This window comes from Pseudopodoces humilis, chromosome 2 (genome assembly GCF_049639895.1).
Source record: "Pseudopodoces humilis isolate 2021_Gansu_Grassland_sample_001 chromosome 2, ASM4963989v1, whole genome shotgun sequence".
In the NCBI taxonomy this organism is placed as follows: Eukaryota; Metazoa; Chordata; class Aves; order Passeriformes; family Paridae; genus Pseudopodoces; species Pseudopodoces humilis.
Window position 1 is genome coordinate 3135750 of NC_142201.1, and position 19251 is coordinate 3155000.

General features: G+C 44.5%; 3 protein-coding genes across 3 annotated transcripts in view; 1 reads left to right on the plus strand and 2 right to left on the minus strand.

The window, feature by feature from the left end:
* Window positions 1-10885, minus strand: part of BRWD1 (bromodomain and WD repeat domain containing 1) — a 41760-nt gene extending 30875 nt beyond the window's left edge. The window contains exons 1-13 of the mRNA XM_005526622.3: window positions 10790-10885; window positions 10609-10667; window positions 10435-10464; window positions 10200-10259; window positions 6966-7116; window positions 6043-6141; window positions 5675-5835; window positions 5244-5465; window positions 3754-3854; window positions 3079-3149; window positions 2067-2167; window positions 1414-1454; window positions 631-729 (exon numbers count right to left, since the gene is read on the minus strand). Coding sequence (XP_005526679.2) covers window positions 631-729; window positions 1414-1454; window positions 2067-2167; window positions 3079-3149; window positions 3754-3854; window positions 5244-5465; window positions 5675-5835; window positions 6043-6141; window positions 6966-7116; window positions 10200-10259; window positions 10435-10464; window positions 10609-10667; window positions 10790-10847 — 1253 coding nt within the window. The 5' untranslated portion in view covers window positions 10848-10885. The remainder of the gene's footprint in view (window positions 1-630; window positions 730-1413; window positions 1455-2066; window positions 2168-3078; window positions 3150-3753; window positions 3855-5243; window positions 5466-5674; window positions 5836-6042; window positions 6142-6965; window positions 7117-10199; window positions 10260-10434; window positions 10465-10608; window positions 10668-10789) is intronic.
* A 3098-nt stretch (window positions 10886-13983) lies between these two features.
* On the minus strand, window positions 13984-18837 carry HMGN1 (high mobility group nucleosome binding domain 1). Its single transcript, XM_005526551.2, has 6 exons — window positions 18684-18837; window positions 18405-18437; window positions 18260-18289; window positions 18107-18157; window positions 16187-16318; window positions 13984-14876 (listed from the first exon to the last, which is right to left on the minus strand). Exons 1-6 carry the CDS (start codon window positions 18696-18698, stop codon window positions 14829-14831), a joined length of 309 nt encoding a protein of 102 aa, XP_005526608.1. The 5' UTR covers window positions 18699-18837; the 3' UTR covers window positions 13984-14828.
* Window positions 18838-18924: 87 nt separating this feature from the next.
* Window positions 18925-19251, plus strand: part of GET1 (guided entry of tail-anchored proteins factor 1) — a 6941-nt gene continuing 6614 nt past the window's right edge. The window contains exon 1 of the mRNA XM_005526550.3: window positions 18925-19059. Coding sequence (XP_005526607.2) covers window positions 18970-19059 — 90 coding nt within the window. The 5' untranslated portion in view covers window positions 18925-18969. The remainder of the gene's footprint in view (window positions 19060-19251) is intronic.

Below are 19251 nucleotides of genomic sequence, written 5' to 3' on the forward strand. Positions count from 1 at the left end.
TAAAATCTCATTTAATCACCGACAAATTCATTTCTGTTCAGTGCCTGTGGAAGCTTACTGAGCTTCTGTGCTCCTGTAACTCTTCCCCCTTCAGGTTTACCCAACACCACGTGATAATCCTCATTTTTATCTCTAATAACATTATTCAGCCTGGGCACCATCAGCATTTCATTAATTCACTTTTTTAAAAGCAGAAAATGAGAAAAGCAAGATCATCCTTGAGGAAAGCCACCTATTCCATAACCTCTGTCATAACCTCTCCTGCAAATAGGTCACCACCTACTTTATTTTTACTAATCTAAAAATATTTCTCCCATGACACACCAGGTGTCAGACTAAAACCCAGATAGAGAAGGTGGATTTTTTCTGTTCACTTTTTTCCCTGAAAAGAGGCAATAAAATTTATTTGGTAGACAGTAAATTTGAGAGCTTTATGAACACTTAGGAATTCATGAAAGCACAAACTCAAACTCAGCAATTATTACATCATCAGAAGACTCAATTCACCCCTTCCCAAGACCACAGAACTTGACCAGGATGTTGCTTTCACTCTCACATTTGAGTAATTGAGTTTTTCAATCTTTCTGAATTCACACAAAAAAGGAACCAAGAAATGAACACTTCACCTACCCCAGCAGTCGATCAGACATATCCAGCAAAATGCTCCTCCATTCTGCTTGCTCAAAACGCCAGATCCGAGCTGTTCCATCTCTGCTGCCACTTATGAACCTGAACAAGTAATAAAAATTAATTCATTTGTCTTCCAAAAAACTTGCTTTAAAGTATGTTTAGAGTTACACATGACCACAGCATAAATTTTGCAGTGGAAGATTAATAGAAATGAAATCTTCAGTTTGTGTTCAAGAGAATTCTTTCCATTAATTTTCTTTCCAGAAAACCAGGAAAGAGTTTTTCTCAACTGGAAAACTGAATAAAGCTGTCAAAACATGAGAAGTTCCAAAGTTTAACTCAATTCACAAACTCATTCTCAACTCCTCCTCGGTACAGGATTTTAATGTATTTTAAGTAATTGCAGAGTTTCAGATACTGAAGTAGAGGTAAGAACAAATCAGATTAAAAGGTTATAATTGATTTTTTCTATTTCCCATGCAATATTCAGTGAAACTGAAAGGAAAAGAGGCTGAAAAGGAGATTTATGAGGCCACAAACACATTGGGTGCATTAAAAAGTGGTAAAATTCCTCCAGGTAAATAAAACCCCAGCCAGGCTAAAAATATCACCTAACACAGATCAACAGAAAGCTGGAACAGCTGAAGCTTAATTATGCTCCTGCATCAGACCAAAATTTCCCTTCTAAGTAAGTAGATTTTTCTTACTGGGAACATCCAGTAATAGAATCTTAATTCCAAAATTATGTATTTTTTGTTTGTATTTCACCATCTTTCAACATACCTGTCCCCTCCATTAGAAAACTGAATGCTGTCAACTTTGTCCTGTAAGAAAAAGCAGTTTGTTAGAATTTTTTTTTTTTAAACAGGAAATAAGTTTTTTGACAATTCTGAGTTTAGTAAAATCTGAAATAATGAAAAAATAAAATATTGTGTAATTTCTACGAGTTTTAACTGCAAGGCAAACCAAGTCCAAACACTTCCCAGAATTCACTAACCATTAATGTATTTAAAATGCATCTTTAAAAAACTGCCTGGATTGAACATGAAGGATTAACAGATTAAACAACCTGGCTGACAACTGAATCATATTTAAATACATTTCCAATACTCTAAGTCAACTACAAAGGTGAGGAATCTGTTGTTCCTTCTCCTACTTACACTTTCCCTAAAAAAATAAACAATTATTCATTTTTATCACAATAAAAACTGCAGGAAAATTGGATACCACACTTTATCTTAGAGGGGAAAGGTCTCATCTACATAAAAAATAAGTCCTGATCAAGCCTTATCAATGCAACAAAAATAAAGTCAGATTTTGTAGTAGAGGAAACATTAATGCAAACAAAATTAATTAAGAGCATTGCTAAAAAAACACTCAAAAATCACCTCGTGACTTCAATGCTGCTTCAAGTAACTAATTAACTAATTACTTACAGCATGACTTTCCAATTCAGCTATTTTCTCAGGTGTTTCAGAGCCAAAAAAATACATCCTGATGACATGGTCAGTGCTGCCAGTTGCTAAAAACATACCACCTGTAAAAATCAAGCAATTATTAACCTGCTGTGGAAGAAATTAAAACAGGTCACCACCATTTCTGAGAGTCCTGGTTTAAATAAAAAAACCCCAACTACTATTTGAAGAATGGCACGTTTTTTATGCTCTTCTACTGACACACATATGTAGAAGGAAATCCCTTTCTTGCCCCAGAAAGTGTTCTAAACCATAGTAAAAATAAATTAGTGTTATAAAGATCTTAAAATACATCATTAGGGCAATAGTGGAACTTTTAACATTAAATTGCACAGAGAAGCTTTCAATGGTGCAGAATATGGCTATGGATAATCAGAATTATGTAGATGACTCTCACTGTAGTCTGTGCCTCATCTGTGCAAGTGAAATGCATCACTTTCTGAAATGTGAGTAAACCAGTCAAGTGAAGTACACCAGTGTAAGCACACCAGTATTTAGCTGTGCTGGCAGAAATTTCAAGATCTGCCTTTAAGTGCTGTCAAAAAACAAAACAAAACAAACAAGAAAAATGTCAAAAACACCCTCCCAACACAAGCCAGAGCTTTATCCTGACAATATTAACGAGCTACACTTTGATTTCCTTTTTATTTCTGGAATTCAGATGAACTGATTGAAAGGAAACTAAAAGCCAGGAAGGAAGCACACTAAAGACACATTTCTGGATACTCCAGTGAAGATGGAGAGAGGCAAACAGACATTGGGTGACTTTTACTTCTGTGAAACCACCAACCCCTTCAACAGTCTCACTGTTAGCTAAGGGAAGTCCCATGATTTAATGATGTCACAGCTAACAGTGCACATCTGTGCAATTACTGACTCACAACTGCAGGTTTTGTCCATTTTAAAGCTGTCACAATCAAGTATAAGATGAGAGGAAAGAAGAAATCACAAGGCTGAACTCCATCTGACTTACCCACGCTGAAGGAAGAGCAAAGCATCTGAACCCCTGGTCTGGGTTTTTCTGTGAACTTCACTGGTTTGGTGCTTAAAAAGAAAAGATGTTTGAAATGGGCAACACCGCCCCAAACTCGGCTTTTAGCAACATTTCAAAACATAAAGAGATGTTTCTTCAAACATGGATCATTTTATACCAACTACCATGATGTGGCACAACACCAGCCACACACTGAGCATTCTAGAGCTCTTTTTGGTAATAATTAATTTTTCTGGGTACCACAAAAGAGTAATTACATATTGAACGTTTCAAACTATCCTGAACATTCATATCCTGCATGCAAGTTCAACAAGAAACATCCTAAAACTACAGCACTGTTGGAAAACCAACACCACCACCAAGTCTTATTATACTTTCCAGCATACTTATATTTCCAGCCATTCCTGTTGTCATACATTTGTACTTTTAGTTAAGAAAGAAATTAATATATTTCCTAATTAATCTCTGAAGTCAATGGAATAACATTAATTTGTAAAGGATATAGTTGGTGATGGTGCTTTAAAATAACTATGGAAAACTATGATTTGCACAGCATTTTTATAACCACAAAAACCCAGTGGAGTGAAAAGCACTTGGCTAATTTTACTCAAGCCTAGGATGGCATAAAGGTTCATCAGGAAACCATTCACATACTTGAATTTCATGGAATCTGTATCCCACTGCCAAAAGCAAACAGTTCCATCTGCCCCAGTTGAGACCATGTATCGCAGGGAGCCTTTCACCATGGGACTGAACTACAGAGAGGGAAGCAAAATCACACACAGAAACAGATTTAATGTTTTAAATTATGTTTAAATTAAAATGATTTAATGTTCATGAACTTCCCAAAAAGTCAATGTAAAAGATTGATTTATTTTGGGTTTTTCACCTCATATTGCTAGAGCAGTTGTTGGTAACTCATTTTTAGTGTTTACAAAGTAATGCCTCCCTACTTTAGGATAAGTTTGTGGTCTGTGTTTCAACTACTGCATTAAAAAACCCCAATTCCTTCAGTGGTTTGGGTTTGATGTTTTCACTGACCACAATTATTCATTGAAAATCCTGGCCATGAATGAAATGATGAGCACAGCAGACTGAAAAAAGAGAAGTTTGAATAGATAGGTGTAGTTTAAAAACAATTAAGCAGAGCGTAAGACATGAGATACTTCGAATGTGTAACAGCATCATATGTAATTTTATAGGAATTTAATGGGAATTCCTCAGAAATAGTTCTTTAAGACATGGATTTATTGCTGTGCACAGAGCTACCCTTCAGAAAACTTTAGACACAACTTGTTTAAATTGTTCTTCAATTACTAATATTGAAAAGCCATATAAATTGTACATGTTGCAATTATGGTACTATAAAGAAAGCTTAAGTCAAAAAATTCACACACTACAATAAAAGAAGCACCACAAGTATTCAGGCATTAAAAACCAACTGAACTAAAAAAAGCAAGGAATGCCACAGAAAGTGCAGGTATGAAGATTACTATCTGAGGCAGCATTTTTGAGAAAAATGCAAAATTATTTGTTTGTACTGAATTCCACAAGCCACTCTTCCCCCCTCAACACAAGCTGTTGGTCTCACTGGAAAACACTCCAAACCTGGATAATGAGCTACTAATTTCTGTGTTAATTAAGGCCATTAAAGACCAAAACCAGACTGAATCCAAAGGACCACCAAGTGCACAACATGTATCAAACCATCTTGAAATTTTAATACACACGTTACACCTTTGTCCTTCTGAAACAACTTCTATTTTTGAGATTAAAACAAATACCCACATCCCAAAACTTGCAGGAATAATTTACTGGATCAGAACATATTCACACAAAATAGCAAATCATGTCTCCAGTAAGAGACAACAGGAGGACATGATATTTCCCAGAATTCCCTTTTGTTCCAACAAGTCAAGTATTATAGGTAGTGATCTTTAAGTGAAAAAGAATTCCTGTCATTATCTTCAGTTAAATACTTAAGAATTCCAGAGACAAGGACTTGTTTTTAAGCAGGTTTATCCTGTGATTTGACTTAGCTTTGCCATGAATATTTACACATTCAGATTTCACTCCACCCATAGGCAGGCACAGATAAATAATTTCAGTTTTTAATATGCAGAAACACTTCCATAGCCCCATACCTGCAATGAGGTAATGGACCCTGTGTGCCCATGGAGGACAGCAACTGGTGCACAAGTCCTCAGACACCACACTCGGATCATCTTGTCACAGCTCCCAGCTGCAATCATGGTGTTCTCATAGTTCACAGCCATGTCAGAAATCTCAGCTGAATGTCCTCGTAAGGTGGCAAATAATCTGCCATTGTGAGTGGACCAGATCTTCACCAGACAGTCATCTGAGCCCTAGAAAGAAATATTCATGAAGGACAACTTCTGACATGCTTCTGACCCTTAATTACAGCAAATTGTTCCACTTAAGCACAGCGAGGGAGCTACATTTTACCAGCATTGATATTTATCTCCAGAAGTTTTAGCAAAACACCCATGTCCAAGCTCTTTTCCTTGTCTCACCTAAAACTATATTCAGAGTTGGATGTAGTTCATCAACTTACAGTAAATATTCTGTGTCCAGTCCTGTCAAATGCAACACAATATACAGAAGAGAGATGGCCGAGGATCCTCCTGTGCATCTTGACATGCTGGTACATACTTCCTGGGAAGGAAGTGCTGAACTTGGCATATCCAGTTAATTGCTTTGCTCGATGCACCTCCACTAGAACACAGAGGAATCACATCATGTTTCAAACATGTCTGTTCTAAAACCTGGGTTTATTCAACTGCCATTAATATTAAAAAGCTACTAGAAATAAATTTCAGATTTCATAAAGTCAGGTTTTGTGCTATCTGTAATTTTTCCTGTGTGTAAAACCAGTATTTTAGATGTGCCCAGCAGCAGTGGGGAGAGGTGAGAGGAACTTACCAAGATTTGGTGGGGTGCCATAGTTCACAGGCATTTCAGGGGGTCTGCCTCGATGAAGAGCAGCAAATGCAGAGCCCTTCCAAACAGTGTTCCTGCAATCTGCAAAAACAGTTGGAGTTCATCATAAATATTTGTTAAAAATACCAAAAGAGCTGCAGTTCCAAAACACAGCAAAGAGCCCATCTAGACTGGTCTCAAACACAGGACTGAACCCATCAAAAAAACAGGCACCAACTGCCCCAAAACTTCTCACAAACCGTGAAGAGTTAAAGAGAAAATCCATTTAATAGTAACAGGGAGAAAAAAATCAACACAACCAACCACCAAACTTTGAAATTACTCCTAAATGATGGTACCCCTGCAGTTCACATGACACAAAACTAAAATTTAAACTGATTTTTAACATTTTCCTGAATATTTATACAGGAATGTTATGAGTAATTATTAATATCAAGTTATTTAATGAGATGATCTCAAGAACTTTTCAGTAGCTAAAGGAGATTTACAGGAAAGCTGGAGAGGAATTTTTCACAAAGTCTTGGAATAGAAGGACAAGGGGGAACTGCCTCAAGCTGAAGAATAGGTTTAGATGGGATGTTAGGAAAAAAATCTTTACTGTGACGGTGGGCAGGCCCTGGCACAGAATTGCCAGAGCAGCTGGGGCTGCCCCTGGATCCCTGGCAGTGCCCAAGGCCAGGCTGGACATTGGGGCTGGGAGCACCTGGGACAGTGGGAGGTGTCCCTGCCATGGCAGGGGTGGGAATGGGAGGAGCTTCAAGGTTCCTTCCAACCCAAACCATCCTGGGATTCCAAGAGGTCACTTCCAAAGTGTCAGTTCTGACTTTCTTACACCATTCCCCAAATCCAAACTCTGTACACATGACAATGGATCACACCCATTCCAAACAAAGAACAGATCCTACCTTTTGCTGTCCGTAGCAAGGACTGTCTCCCTGCTCCAAGCAAGGAATTCACTCTGGAAATGCTGGGTGGGATCTCCTTATCCAGGATAGGGCCAATACGTTTGCATATTTGTAATAAATGATCTGGAGCCACATGTTTGTTGGACAGCACCTGACAGAAATTCAAGGTTTAAGGATAAGGATAGTACACCCAGAACAGATGAATCTAAAAGCATCAATATGCAACACAGGTATATATATATATAGTTTTTAAGTTCAACCTACAGAGAAAAATCAATTCTATTAAGTTCTGATCTAGTAAATTCAGTGGGTACACTGCAAGCTAGGGACAGCTGTAGTAAAAACAACCGGAGTAAAGCTGCTCACTGCATATCAGTACTTTATTACTGGAAGTTTGCTGGAATCACCCATGTGGCACCCACTTGTGAGGCACCCTACACTGTCTTTGCCCAATTCACCCTATTACTTATATTAAAAAATAAGAAATAAAATTCATCCTAACTCAAGATCACTGAGAATGTGGTTGCAATCAAGCACAAGAATTTATGCAGCTACTACTGGGACTTGTTCAGTGAACTACAAACCAGCAGGTTTGAGTACAATCTCTCTGGAAACACTTTCCTTGAAGAACCAGTACTACATAGCCTAAGTCTGCCCTACTTGCTTAAACCCAAGGATCAAACCAGTCATCCCTACACTCAGGAATGATCCCACACTATCTGCATCAAGCAACCTTAAAAAAAAATACACCCCCACACACACACTCAGATGTCTCAGACAAGAACAGATGCGTGCGGGTTTTGATTATTTTTTCCCTCCTTTCTTTCTGGGAGTTCAATCTAAAAAATTCTTGTTCTTATAAAGACAACCCCAATAATACATAAGTTAAAGGCAGAAAATAAGAGTTTAAACAGCCTTGAATAGAGCAAATCATCAGAATCATAAATTGAAGCTGCTGGGGAGGTCTGAAGCAGCTGGGATCAACAGCCCCACACTTCATGCAGTGTGACCTGGCCATGAAGAAACCAGTCTGCCCCAGCAGCCCCAGTGCTCCTGCAGCAGCCAGACAATTCCCAGCCAATCCATATCCAGGAGAGGCTCAGGGCCACACCAGCTCAGGTATGTGGCCTCTTGCCCAGGTAGCTGAGAACACAGGCAGAACAAGCTCGTGCTGCTGATGCTGTTCCCTTGGCTGAATGACTGAGCTTGGAAGAGCAAAGTGTCCTAACAGGGCTGATCTGCTCATCACAACAGGGGGAATAAAAATACCACATGCTGCCAAAAAGATGCCCAAATGCACACTGAGCATTCAGAAGGTACAATTTAAGTCACAGCCCTGTACTTGTTTTTAATAATAAAATCCAGGTATAAAGCTTTTGGGGTACAGGCTGTATTCCTGGTAAGGTGGGAGGTGATAACATCAGTAAAATAGTTCCCATTACCCCACAGGCAAATCTATCCAAGCAAATCAGCCCATCAGATGGTTAAGGATGATTATAAGAAACATATCTGGCAGCCCAAAGATTACAAAATGCAGTTTGACATAATTTCTTTATCAATTTTGACTCCTGAATTGGTACAGAGCAGTACCAGCCACAACATTCAGGACAGAAAGGTCAGCGTGCTTTCTGCCAAACGCTAAAACCCTTTTTGTTTGCATGCCATCAGCAATAAGTATATTTTCTAAATGAAACCCTTGCATACAAAACCTTGCAACTCCTTTCTTTTTAAAGTACTTTTGCTGAGATTTTGGAAGGAACAGTTATTTTAAAGATTTGCAATTCCATGCTGAGCAAAGTGGAATAGAAATAATTATACCACATGACTGCATTTATCTGTGGTCTCTGCAAATTCAGAGACCAGTGGGACTAGAGGTTCCCAGAGCCCCTCAAAAACCAGAAACTAAAACCCTGAGAACATTAATTTAGGTATTTAGAAACAGTACTGCCCTGTGCAGAGATTTCCTTTAAACTGTGCAGGAAAAAAGAGGGAGAAGCAGCACGTGTTAAAGAAGTAGTTTCACAATTGCATATGCAGAAGAATCACAGTTAAAAAGCAGCCCTGAAATCAGAAAAATACACACATGGGATCTCCCAACACCCTGCTTTCTGTCAGAACAAACAGGATACGAAACCAACAATGAAGCAACAAGAAAAACTCCCAACAATTCTTTTTTAAGCTTAATCCTACTTTCATCTTGCCTAAATTCAAGTCAGATCTTGAAAATATTCCTGTTTAGCAAGGCCAGGCTTCTTAGTGACTTAAAAAAACTGATCTAAAAAACCTTCCTTGCTCAACTGACCACAATGACGAGTAGAGGAAATGGATTCAAACTTATCATTTCAAGCGATACTGAAATAAATAAGAAAATGTTTTAAAAAGCATTTCATTCCTTCTCTATGCAAATATCATTCTGAGATCTTTAAGTGCTTCACAAGTTCACTGCAACTATCAGTCATTTAACCTGGAATGCCTGATCCTTAGGTGGCAAAAAGCAAGGATAGTGTTTCTTCTTTAAAAGAAGCTCTATCAAACACAATAAAGCAGGACAAAAACAACACTGGGCAGGGCAGGCACCACCAGGCCATCACTCCCCGGCATTCAAACTCTTTGCCACTTAAGAAGCAGCAAAATTAAGCCCCAAAACAAAGCTCTGCCTTCTGTAAAAACAATTCAGAACACACCACACCAGCCGTGGCAGGGCAGAAAGTACATTCTGTGGAGAGATCACCCCCATCCTTCCAGCACGTTAGAAACAAAGCCATGACCAGCGAGGAGCTGGCGATATGAGCACATTCACAGGCACCACAACTGCCAACCCTCGGTTTCTAAACAGCGATTTCATTTCCTAATCTGTTGGAGGGGGCTGAAAGAAACCAACCAGAAAATAAATACCGACAAATCACAACATGCCTCACAACCTGGGCCCTGAAACTCCGAAATGAAACCTCGCTGTAGATTGGCTCCTGCCTGCATGTAGGCAGTGGCATGTACCCACTGCACAACGCCAAGCTCCACCTCTGCTATGTAAACAATATCCTCAATTTAAACCACCGATTGTGTTTTTGTTAGTCTGATGTAAAAAAGTTAAAGGTCCTTTCTAAAGTAACTCCAGTGTTCCAAGCCGGAATGGTAATCGAAGGTGAAGATTTGGGCCTACTCTTAAAGGGAGAGGGTCTAACATCACTATTACCACCGTAAATAGAAGGGGTTTTTAAAACAGAAAAGTCTCACCAATTCTTCATAACTTCTATAATGCTCATTTCCTTGCCAATCCAATCTTTTAGGAAGCAACTAAATAAAGGAAAAACAAAAAAAAAAGTGAGCGGTTAAAGAGGGAAGGAGGCATTACAGACCACATCCAAAACAATGTGTTGAGAGGGGAAAAGTTGAGACAGCGGCAGAAACTTGAATGACTTGCAAAGGAAACTTTTGACTACAGCAAGATTTCATCAGAGCCCACACAGACCTGGTGCTGCTCCAGCTCCTGTACCAGCACCTGCAGAGGGAAGGGGAAAAACACAGAGTCAGGGACAAGCCACGATTTGGCTCCTCCAGAGCGGGGGGCGCGGCTGCTCCCACCTCCCCCCGCACCTCTGCGGGCAGCGCGGGGTCCCCGCGCCCCGGTGAGCCCCGGACTCACCTTCAGCGCTCTCCTACAGGGCCCGGTGCTCAGGAACCGGGCGATGAGGAAGTAAAGCTCTGTAAGAGACACGGCAAGAGACACGGGGGATGAGCCGGGGGGCGGCCGTGACCCATCCTGAGGGGGGGGCAGGAAGATGGCGGCACCAGCGGCACCTCCTCACGCCGGCCCGCGGTATTACCTGATTCAATGAGCGGCAGCGACGCGCCCGAGCTGGAAGAGGCCGCAGGCTCGGCCATGGCGGGCTGAGGGCGGCGGGCCCGGCTCGGCACGGCGCTGTCAGCGCCTCCCCTCCCTCCCTCCCCTCACGGCCGCCCCCCCGCTCCCCTCAGCGCTCCCTCCCTCCCTCTCCCCCCTCAGCGCAGCCTCGGCGGCGCCGCCGCCATTGCCGCCGCACTACCCGCCACGGCGCCACCGCAAACCCTTCCGCCGGGAGCGCCCGCGGGGGGGCGGCGGAAAATAGTTCCCGCTGTACCGGGCGCTCCGGGCGCGCCGGGAGAGCAGCGGTGAAGGCGTGTGGCCGCGGGGAATACACGCGCAGGGTGGAGGGATGGAAGGTGGGGGGATAGCGGGGAAGGCGCCCGGCGAGAAGAAGAGACGGAGGCGCGGAAGGATCGCGCGAGGAAGGCGGCGGTGACGCGCACGGGGGCGGTGCTGAGCGCGGCGAGGCGGCGGCGCTGAGGGCGGCGGGGGAGAGCTGGCGGCCGCTGAGCTGCTCCGATCGCCCCCGGGAGCAGAGGTGTTGCCGCCGCTGCCTCGGCCTTCCTAGCCCGGGACAGGCCTCCGGGGGACCCGCGGCGAGGCACCGAGAGCCGGTTCCAGGGGGCGTTGCGGTGACGGAGCGGACGCCGTGTGCCGCCAGGCCAAGGCCTGTGCCTCGAGTGCCGTGTCCGGTTCTGGGCCCCTCGCTGCGAGGATATCGAGGGGTTGCAGCTTATCCAGAGAAGGGAACGGAGCTGGGGAAGGGGCTCAGCCTGGAGAAATGGAGGCTCAGGAGAGCCCTTCTGGCTCTGCACAGGAGAGGACGGCCGGGGGTTCGGGCGGTGCCCCCAGAGAAGAGGGACAGGAAGAGAGGGAACGGCCTCAGGATGGGCCAGGGGAGGCTCAGGGTGGACATCGGGAGAATTTTTTTTCGCTAGAAGAGTGATTAAACATTTAAATGTGCTGCCCAGGGAGGTGTTGAAGTCCCCATGCCTGGAGGAATTCAAGGAAGGCTGGAAATGCTCCGGTCGTTGACAAGGTGCTGATCAGTCAAAGGTTGGACTCGATGATGTCAGAGGTGTTTCCCAAACTAAAGGATTTTGTGATAATGTGATTCAAAGTGCATTGCCCCACGTGCTGCCCGGCGTGTCCCGTGCCAGCAGAGGTGTGGGAGCATCAATGCTGTGTTGGAGCTCAGGGATGGCCCAGGCTCCTGCTGTGATAGCAGAGCTCCATGGGGGATGCTGGGGTGCGGCTCGGCTGCCCCAAACACCAGCTTGGGGAGGGGCATTTCCCACACCACTCCAGCAGCACTGCTTCTCTGGTATCACTGGAAAAAAAAAGCAGCTCTGCCTCCATGCCTGTGACGCCTCGAGCCTGACTCCTGGAGACAGGATTTTGAGAGCCAGTTGACCTGTTGGAGTGAGCCCAGAGGAGGCTCCAGGATGAGCAGAGGGATGGAGCAGCTCTGCTGGCAGGAAAGGCTGGCCCAGCTGCCATTGTTCAGCCTGGCCAGGAGAAGCTTTGGGCTGAGCTCAGGGTGGCCTTGCAGGGCCTGAAGGAGCCCCAGGAAAGCTGGAGAGAGACAATTGCCAAGGGCTGCAGGGCCAGGAGCCAGGGAATGGCTGCCAGTGGCAGAGGGCAGGGCTGGATCTTGGGATCTTGGGCAGGAATTGTTCCCTGGCAGGGTGGGCAGGGGCTGGGATGGAATTGCCAGAGCAGCTGGGGCTGCCCCTGGATCCCTGGCAGTGCCCAAGGCCAGACTGGACATTGGGAGCACCTGGGACAGTGGGAGGTGTCCCTGCTATGGCAGAGGTGGGATGAGAAGATCTTTAATGTCCCTTCAAACCCAACCCATGCTTCATCTTTTTTCTTTCTCACAGCTTTTTCTCAGCCATACCCAGCATGAACACTGATAAATACAGCAATGGCTGTACCTGTGTTACATTTTAAATCCAAGGTTTTCTTTCCTTATTTCATTCCCCACCTCTGGTACCTTGAATTGCATTTTTAGAACCTTGAAGTAAATTATTTTGATGTATCATCCCCTTAACCAAACAATTACTAGCAACATACGAAGACAACAGAGTATCTTCCAAGAAACAAGTTTTGTTCTGCTGTTGTATTTTGAATCTGATTGTGCTCCATTGGATGCAAATCTGCATCAGCTCTCACTCCAATCCTGAGATGAAATTCAATAGCAAATAAATTCAATATCACACAGGACAGAGTAGTATCAAGTTACAGTAAATTAAGCTGTGGGTAACAGATAGGAGATGCTGAAAGTCCACAGGATCACAGCAACAGACACCCAAAGCACATAGACTTTCTGTAAAAAATAGACTTTCTGTAAAAGCAGTGATGAGTGGTTATTTGGGGTGGATTTACCTGCAAGTTTATTCCTTATTTAACTGGTGGGTTGAGCTTGCTGAAACCAGAGAGTAAATAACATCATGGAGCTAGATTGTATTACTATTAAATTAAACTAACAAATATGGTACCTGGAAGGGGATGTTGGGGAAAATGAGTTAGAGAAGTGGCATCAATTTGCAGCTTTGAAATATCCAAGAACTTGATGCCAAAGCCAGGTGTGAGGAACACATCTGTGATGGAACAGAGCAGGTTGTGGTCTAAGGTTGGGAAACTTCTTAGAGAGAAGTTAAAAATTGCTGAAGTATTGAAGAGGTAAATATAGTAAAATCCTTCCTGAAATGGAAGTATTGATTAAGAAAGCAAGTTAAAGGTGAAACTAAAGTGGGGTTTTTTTAGAAATAACTACAACAATTTGAAAAAGGTCCTAAAAATGTACAGGAAGCAGGTACTGGGCTTGCAGGTGTTACTTAAGTGCATAAACAAGTTCTGCGGTAAGAGGAAAAAAAAACCAACAAAGAACAAATGTTACAGTTTGATCTTGGCTCCTCCCAGGACAGGGTAACAGTTGTCTGGCTGGCATCTGACGCTTCCTAATTACTGACTTTTTTAAAGCAAACAGCAGCAGCACAAAGCTCTCAGCTTTCAAACTGCAAGTTTAGATTAATGCTGCAGCTCTCCACTCCCTGAACTGCCACCCATCTCTTTAAAAGTACAGTTTAATACTCTGAAGGACACGGTTAAAAATCCAAAGCACAGCACTCAGATTGTGAGTTCACCGTCAATGCAGGAGCTACAGAAACATCCTTTCATAATCAAGATTTATTTGGCTTTTGTTTGGTGATCACAAACACTATCAACAATTTTACAATTGTTTTTATTCACACAGGTTTTTTTCATCTAAAAACTAATTTTTTTTTTCCTAGCACTATTTCAAATATTTTTCACTCAATCTTTGTAGACAAGCTGTCCTTTAAAACTAAATGTGAAGTTCCAGTATCTCAAATATTGACATAACAAGTTCCATCTGCCAAGCAGAAACTTTTACTTAAGACAGTATTTAAAGATATAAAATAAAAGTTTCCAATCTTTTGCATCACAGCTACAAAGTTGTTGGAAAAAAATAAAGCTGCAACTACCAAAAATAACTTTGTCACTGATATACATCACTCAGCAAGAAATCCACCACTAGGGAGCAGTTTTATTAGATAAGCAATTCTACTGATGGTACAACCATAGAGAAAGATAAATAACTAAAATGTTAAGACATTCTCAACACATCATTATGAATTCCAAAGTCTGATCTGTGTTATGCTTCATTTTTATAGGATAGAAAACTGTCCCTTGGAGTCTGTGGAACATGAGGCCTAATCAAGGCCTCAAAGCCCCCTCCTTAATTAACACACTGTTAATTTCTGGTTTCATAGAAAACAGACAACCAGTACATGATTTTACCACTTAAAAAAAGCATTTACACTTATCTAAATATGTAAAAAAATGGGTTGAGTCGGGATTCTCTCCTTTTTAAAAATGTGTTTTCTAGAACTACTAAAAAACTTGCATTTACAAAATAGCTGATAAAAATATTCCTCTGAATTGTACAAGAAGAAAGGTGTAAGGACCACCAGTTACAGATGTGGGAGCAGGTGTCACTCAGACTTCACTTCTTTCTCTGCAGCTGCATCAGGTGCTGGGGTCTGGAAAGGGAAAATAAAAACAGAACACTTCAGTGCAGGAAGTTTTTAATGGCTCAGATTAGTCTGGAGTGGTTTTAGTGCACAAAAGGACAAAACAACCCTGACTTGTTCCTGGAGATTTCTCTTGGCTCATGACCTGCTAAACCAAGCTGTCACAAAAAGGCTCCTTGGATCCACCAGGATGGATTTCAGGATGTTGATTTGTTACTAAACACACATTACAAAGAATTTTAGTTCTAATTGGAATTACTGCCTTTGTGACAGAAGAAACTTGAGCTTTTACACAGCTACAGTTACATATGAGGTGTTTAGAAAATACATGAGGTAGCATTTCATTCCTTTAAATTTCAGTGCCACACTTAAAATACTCTTCAAACCTTAACCCTGTTTTATTTCTTAGCAAACAATAATATCCAACATTACAGACTCTGCCTCTTCTGGACTTTGGTATACAATTACACCTGGAATTTTGGGTGGTGTGACCAAGCCATCTTCCATTCCTTGTAAATTGACTGTAATTCCTTGTAAATAACCTCTGCAGCAGTGAACTAAAGGGACCCCAGGTGGGAATGCTGCCAAATTTGGTTCTGCTGCTGAAATATTACAAGCACCAATTAAAAGACTGCAATAATGCCAAAAATCGAGTCAGCTGAAGAACTCATAGCACAACTTATTCACACTGCTTGCAAATGACCAACTGTTACCCCAGAGTGAATACTCCTGTTCACTGAAGTACCATCCTGTACCTTCCTTGCCCACCAAACCCCATCATCTACCTAAAACCAAAACACTCCACTGAACTCCTGAAAATGAGGGGACATTCACTGTCACAGAAACCTGACACCAGCTCTAGATCTATTACCACACTTGGGTTTCATCCACTTGTCCTGATAAAAGGCACTGCTTTTCCCTGCAGATCTTGTCCTAAATTTGTAACTGACTTATGTCTGCTTTCCAGGAACACAATACAGAGTGGAGGATGCTGTAAGTGACTCCAAAAAGTTTAGCCACAGGGCCACTCTGGCACTGTGCTGCAGCCAAGACTCACCTGGCACAGCCACTTCTCCAGCAACAACTGCTCATTAATTGTACTTTGTCCTTGCAACAACCTGTCCCTTCTCCCAGCACTGCCTGTCAATGTCACTCCAACTTTGCTCCAATCAACTCTGGGTTTTCACTCAAGACTCCTCCCAGGCCAAAGGAAAAGAGTATTTAATTTGTGGAAAAAAAAAACCCTGTAGCAAAAAAGTTTGAAATACAATACTATTCTCAGTAACAGCAAAACCTAAATCCAGCCCTCCAAACTTTACCTCCTCAGCTTTAGCTTCTCCATTTTCTGCAGGCAGGTTGTCCTTTGTCTGTTCCTGGTTTGTCTCTTCTGCCTGTTTTCCTTTAGGCCCCTTCTTCCCCTTTGACTGAGTTTTCTTCTCTTCAGTTTTATCCTACAATGCAATACAATTTGAGTAAGTTAATTGTTATGACCTTCCAGGTAAACCTTGGAAATAAAAAGCACAGAAAACCAAGATGGATTTGCTAAGCTACCAACAAAATCACCCACTTACAAAATACTTTAGAATTATGTAATTGCAACACACTGACTTTTATACTTTGATTGCCAAAATATATTTTTCTTCATTAACAGTTATTTAAAAAGCCCACCAAGTAACTCCATAATGACCAAACTTCTCACAACTGGAAAAAATACTGTAAGGAAAGTTTTTAAAACGGACAAAGTTGATGCAAAAAATTATTTTTCTGATGACTCAAAAAAATCTTTGACTGGTAATTAATAGCGTGAAGCAGTTTTAAGTAGAAAATCAGTATCACACATATCAGTCGACACTGAAAAAAAAAAATAAAAATTACAACTCAGTAGCATTGGAAAACTTCCCCAAATTCTTTGGGCTTACAGCCCTGAGAGTGGGAACACACTGACACTCAAACCACCGAATGAAGGTAGATTCCGGATCAGTAACTGTCCAGGACGATTAATACAATGAAAACATCAGGAAGTCTGCAAAGATTATTACTTTATCTGAAATTAGAGAATCACAGAACAGTTTGGGTTGAGAGGGATCTTAAAGATCATCTCATCCAACCTCCAACACCTCCCACTGTCCCAAGTGCTCCCAATGTCCAGCCTGGCCTTGGGCACTGCCAGGGATCCAGGGGCAGCCCCAGCTGCTCTGGCAATTCCATCCCAGCCCCTGCCCACCCTGCCAGGGAACAATTCCTGCCCAAGATCCCAAGATCCAGCCCTGCCCTCTGCCACTGGCAGCCATTCCCTGGCTCCTGGCCCTGCAGCCCTTGGCAATTGTCTCTCTTTATTTTTCTTATTGACTCCCTTCAGGTACTGCAAGGCCACAGTGAGGTAATCCCAAAGCTCTTAATCAATATATCACAAAGAAAAGCTTATGATGACAAAGGAACGCTTAACAACACAAACAGCAGCAAGCCAACAGACACAAGGCCATTTTTAATTCTTCCAAAGAACAAAGAATTTTACACCTCACTTATTTGCACAGCGAAAGCTGTGCTGAAAAATTCAAAGATCACACAAATCCACTTTCTTACACACACACACAAACACCTGAAAGCTTGACCACGTGAATGGAAGCTCACGTGGTTGTTAAGTGGCTGATACACCTTTTCTCTGTCCTAACACACTGCTTTAAAACATCAGTAGATGTATTTTATCTCCTCTTGTTACAGAGATGAAATATAACGCTATGCACACAATCATTCAGTTTGGAGAAGTCCTCCAAGATACTCCAGTCCAACTTTAACTGAGCACCACCCTGTCAACCGGAGCAGAGCAGTCAAACAACACCCAGGCCTATCCTTGGACACCTCCAGGGATGGTGACTTCACCACCTCTCTGGGCAGCTTTTCCAATGCCTGACCAGCCTTGCTGTGAAGAAATTCCTCCTGATGTCCTAACGCACAGTTGCTTTGACAGTCAAGTAGTTCCACCCAATACCAAACCACAATGTAACACGCATGGAGCTGTGCCCGCACTTCCACACAATGCCTGGAGCTTAACAAGGATCTACGTACACAGTGATGGAATGTACCTGTAAATACTGGCAAAAGCACATTGAAATAACTCTTCAGCCAAGTGAGTGTTCTCACAAGGAATAAAACCATTCCAGCACGGCGCACCGAGGATACTACGCAGGATGCCCCCAAGCACCACCTCCCCTCCCTCCCCTCTTCCAATTCATTCTCACCTTTGCCGCTAACTTTTTAGGTTTCGGCTCTGCTTTGGCAGGCGCGGGTTTCTGAGGAGAGAGAACAAGTCAGGGGGAAATCCAGCCCTCGGGGACCCGTCCCGGGCACGGCCCCCCGCCCATCCCAGCAGGGCCCCGCCGCTCGGCACTTACCGCGGAGAGCCGCGCCGATCGCCGCTTGGGCTGCGGGCGGGGAGAGAGCGACAAACAGAGGGGGAGAGAGAGAGAGAGAGAAGGCGTGAGGGGCGGGCGGGCCGAGGGCAGTCCCGCCTGCCCCGCCGCCCTGCCCGCTCCTTACCTCCTCGGGGGCGTCCCCGTCCGCCACCGTCACCTGCAACACACACGGCGCGTCAGCGGGGCGGGCCGGCACCGGCCTCTCGCCGCCCCCGCCCCCGGACCGCGAGTCTCGCCGAGCCTCCCATGTCCCCAGCCCCCTCCCCGGCCCGCTGAGCCACCCGGCGCGAGGGGCAGGCGCCGGCCCCCGCTACCGCCCGCCGCACCGGAGCCCGCGGCGCGGCCGCTTCCCGCCGAGCCCCGTCCCCGCCCGGCGGCTCCGCTCGCTGCCGTCCGCCTTCACCTTCCTCTTCGGCATCGCGAGGCTCCCGGCCGCGACGCCTGCGGCTGCTGCTGCTGCGGCGCGGCTGCTGCGAGCGCTGCTGCGGCTGCCTGCGCGCCCCAGCCCGGCTGCGTAGCGGAGCCGCCCCCCTCCCCATCCCAGCAGCGCCAGCGGCGCCGCAACAGGATCCAGCCGGATCGCCGCGCGCCCCGCCCCGCCCCGCGCGCGCCAACGCCTCATTGGCCCGGCCGCGTCACGTGGCGCGCGTGTCCCCGCGTGCCCCCGCGCGGCCGCCGCCCGGCGGGCCATGGCGGAGAGCGGCGCCTGGCTGCTGGTGCTCGGCGCCGTGTTCCTCTGCAGCGCGCCCAGGATCCTCCTGCCCTCCTGCTCCTCCCTCGTGAGTCGTGGCACCGCGCCCGCCGCGGACGGGGGGGCGCGAGGGGGCGCGGGCCGCAGGATGGCTGGGAGCCGGCGGCGGCTTGAGGGGCTCCTCTCGCCGCATGAGGGAACTGCCGGGGGAGCGGCGCCGGGCCGGCAGCGCTCCCGTGGCCCTCCCGCGGCCCCGGCTGTGACCGGCAGGGTCTGGTCC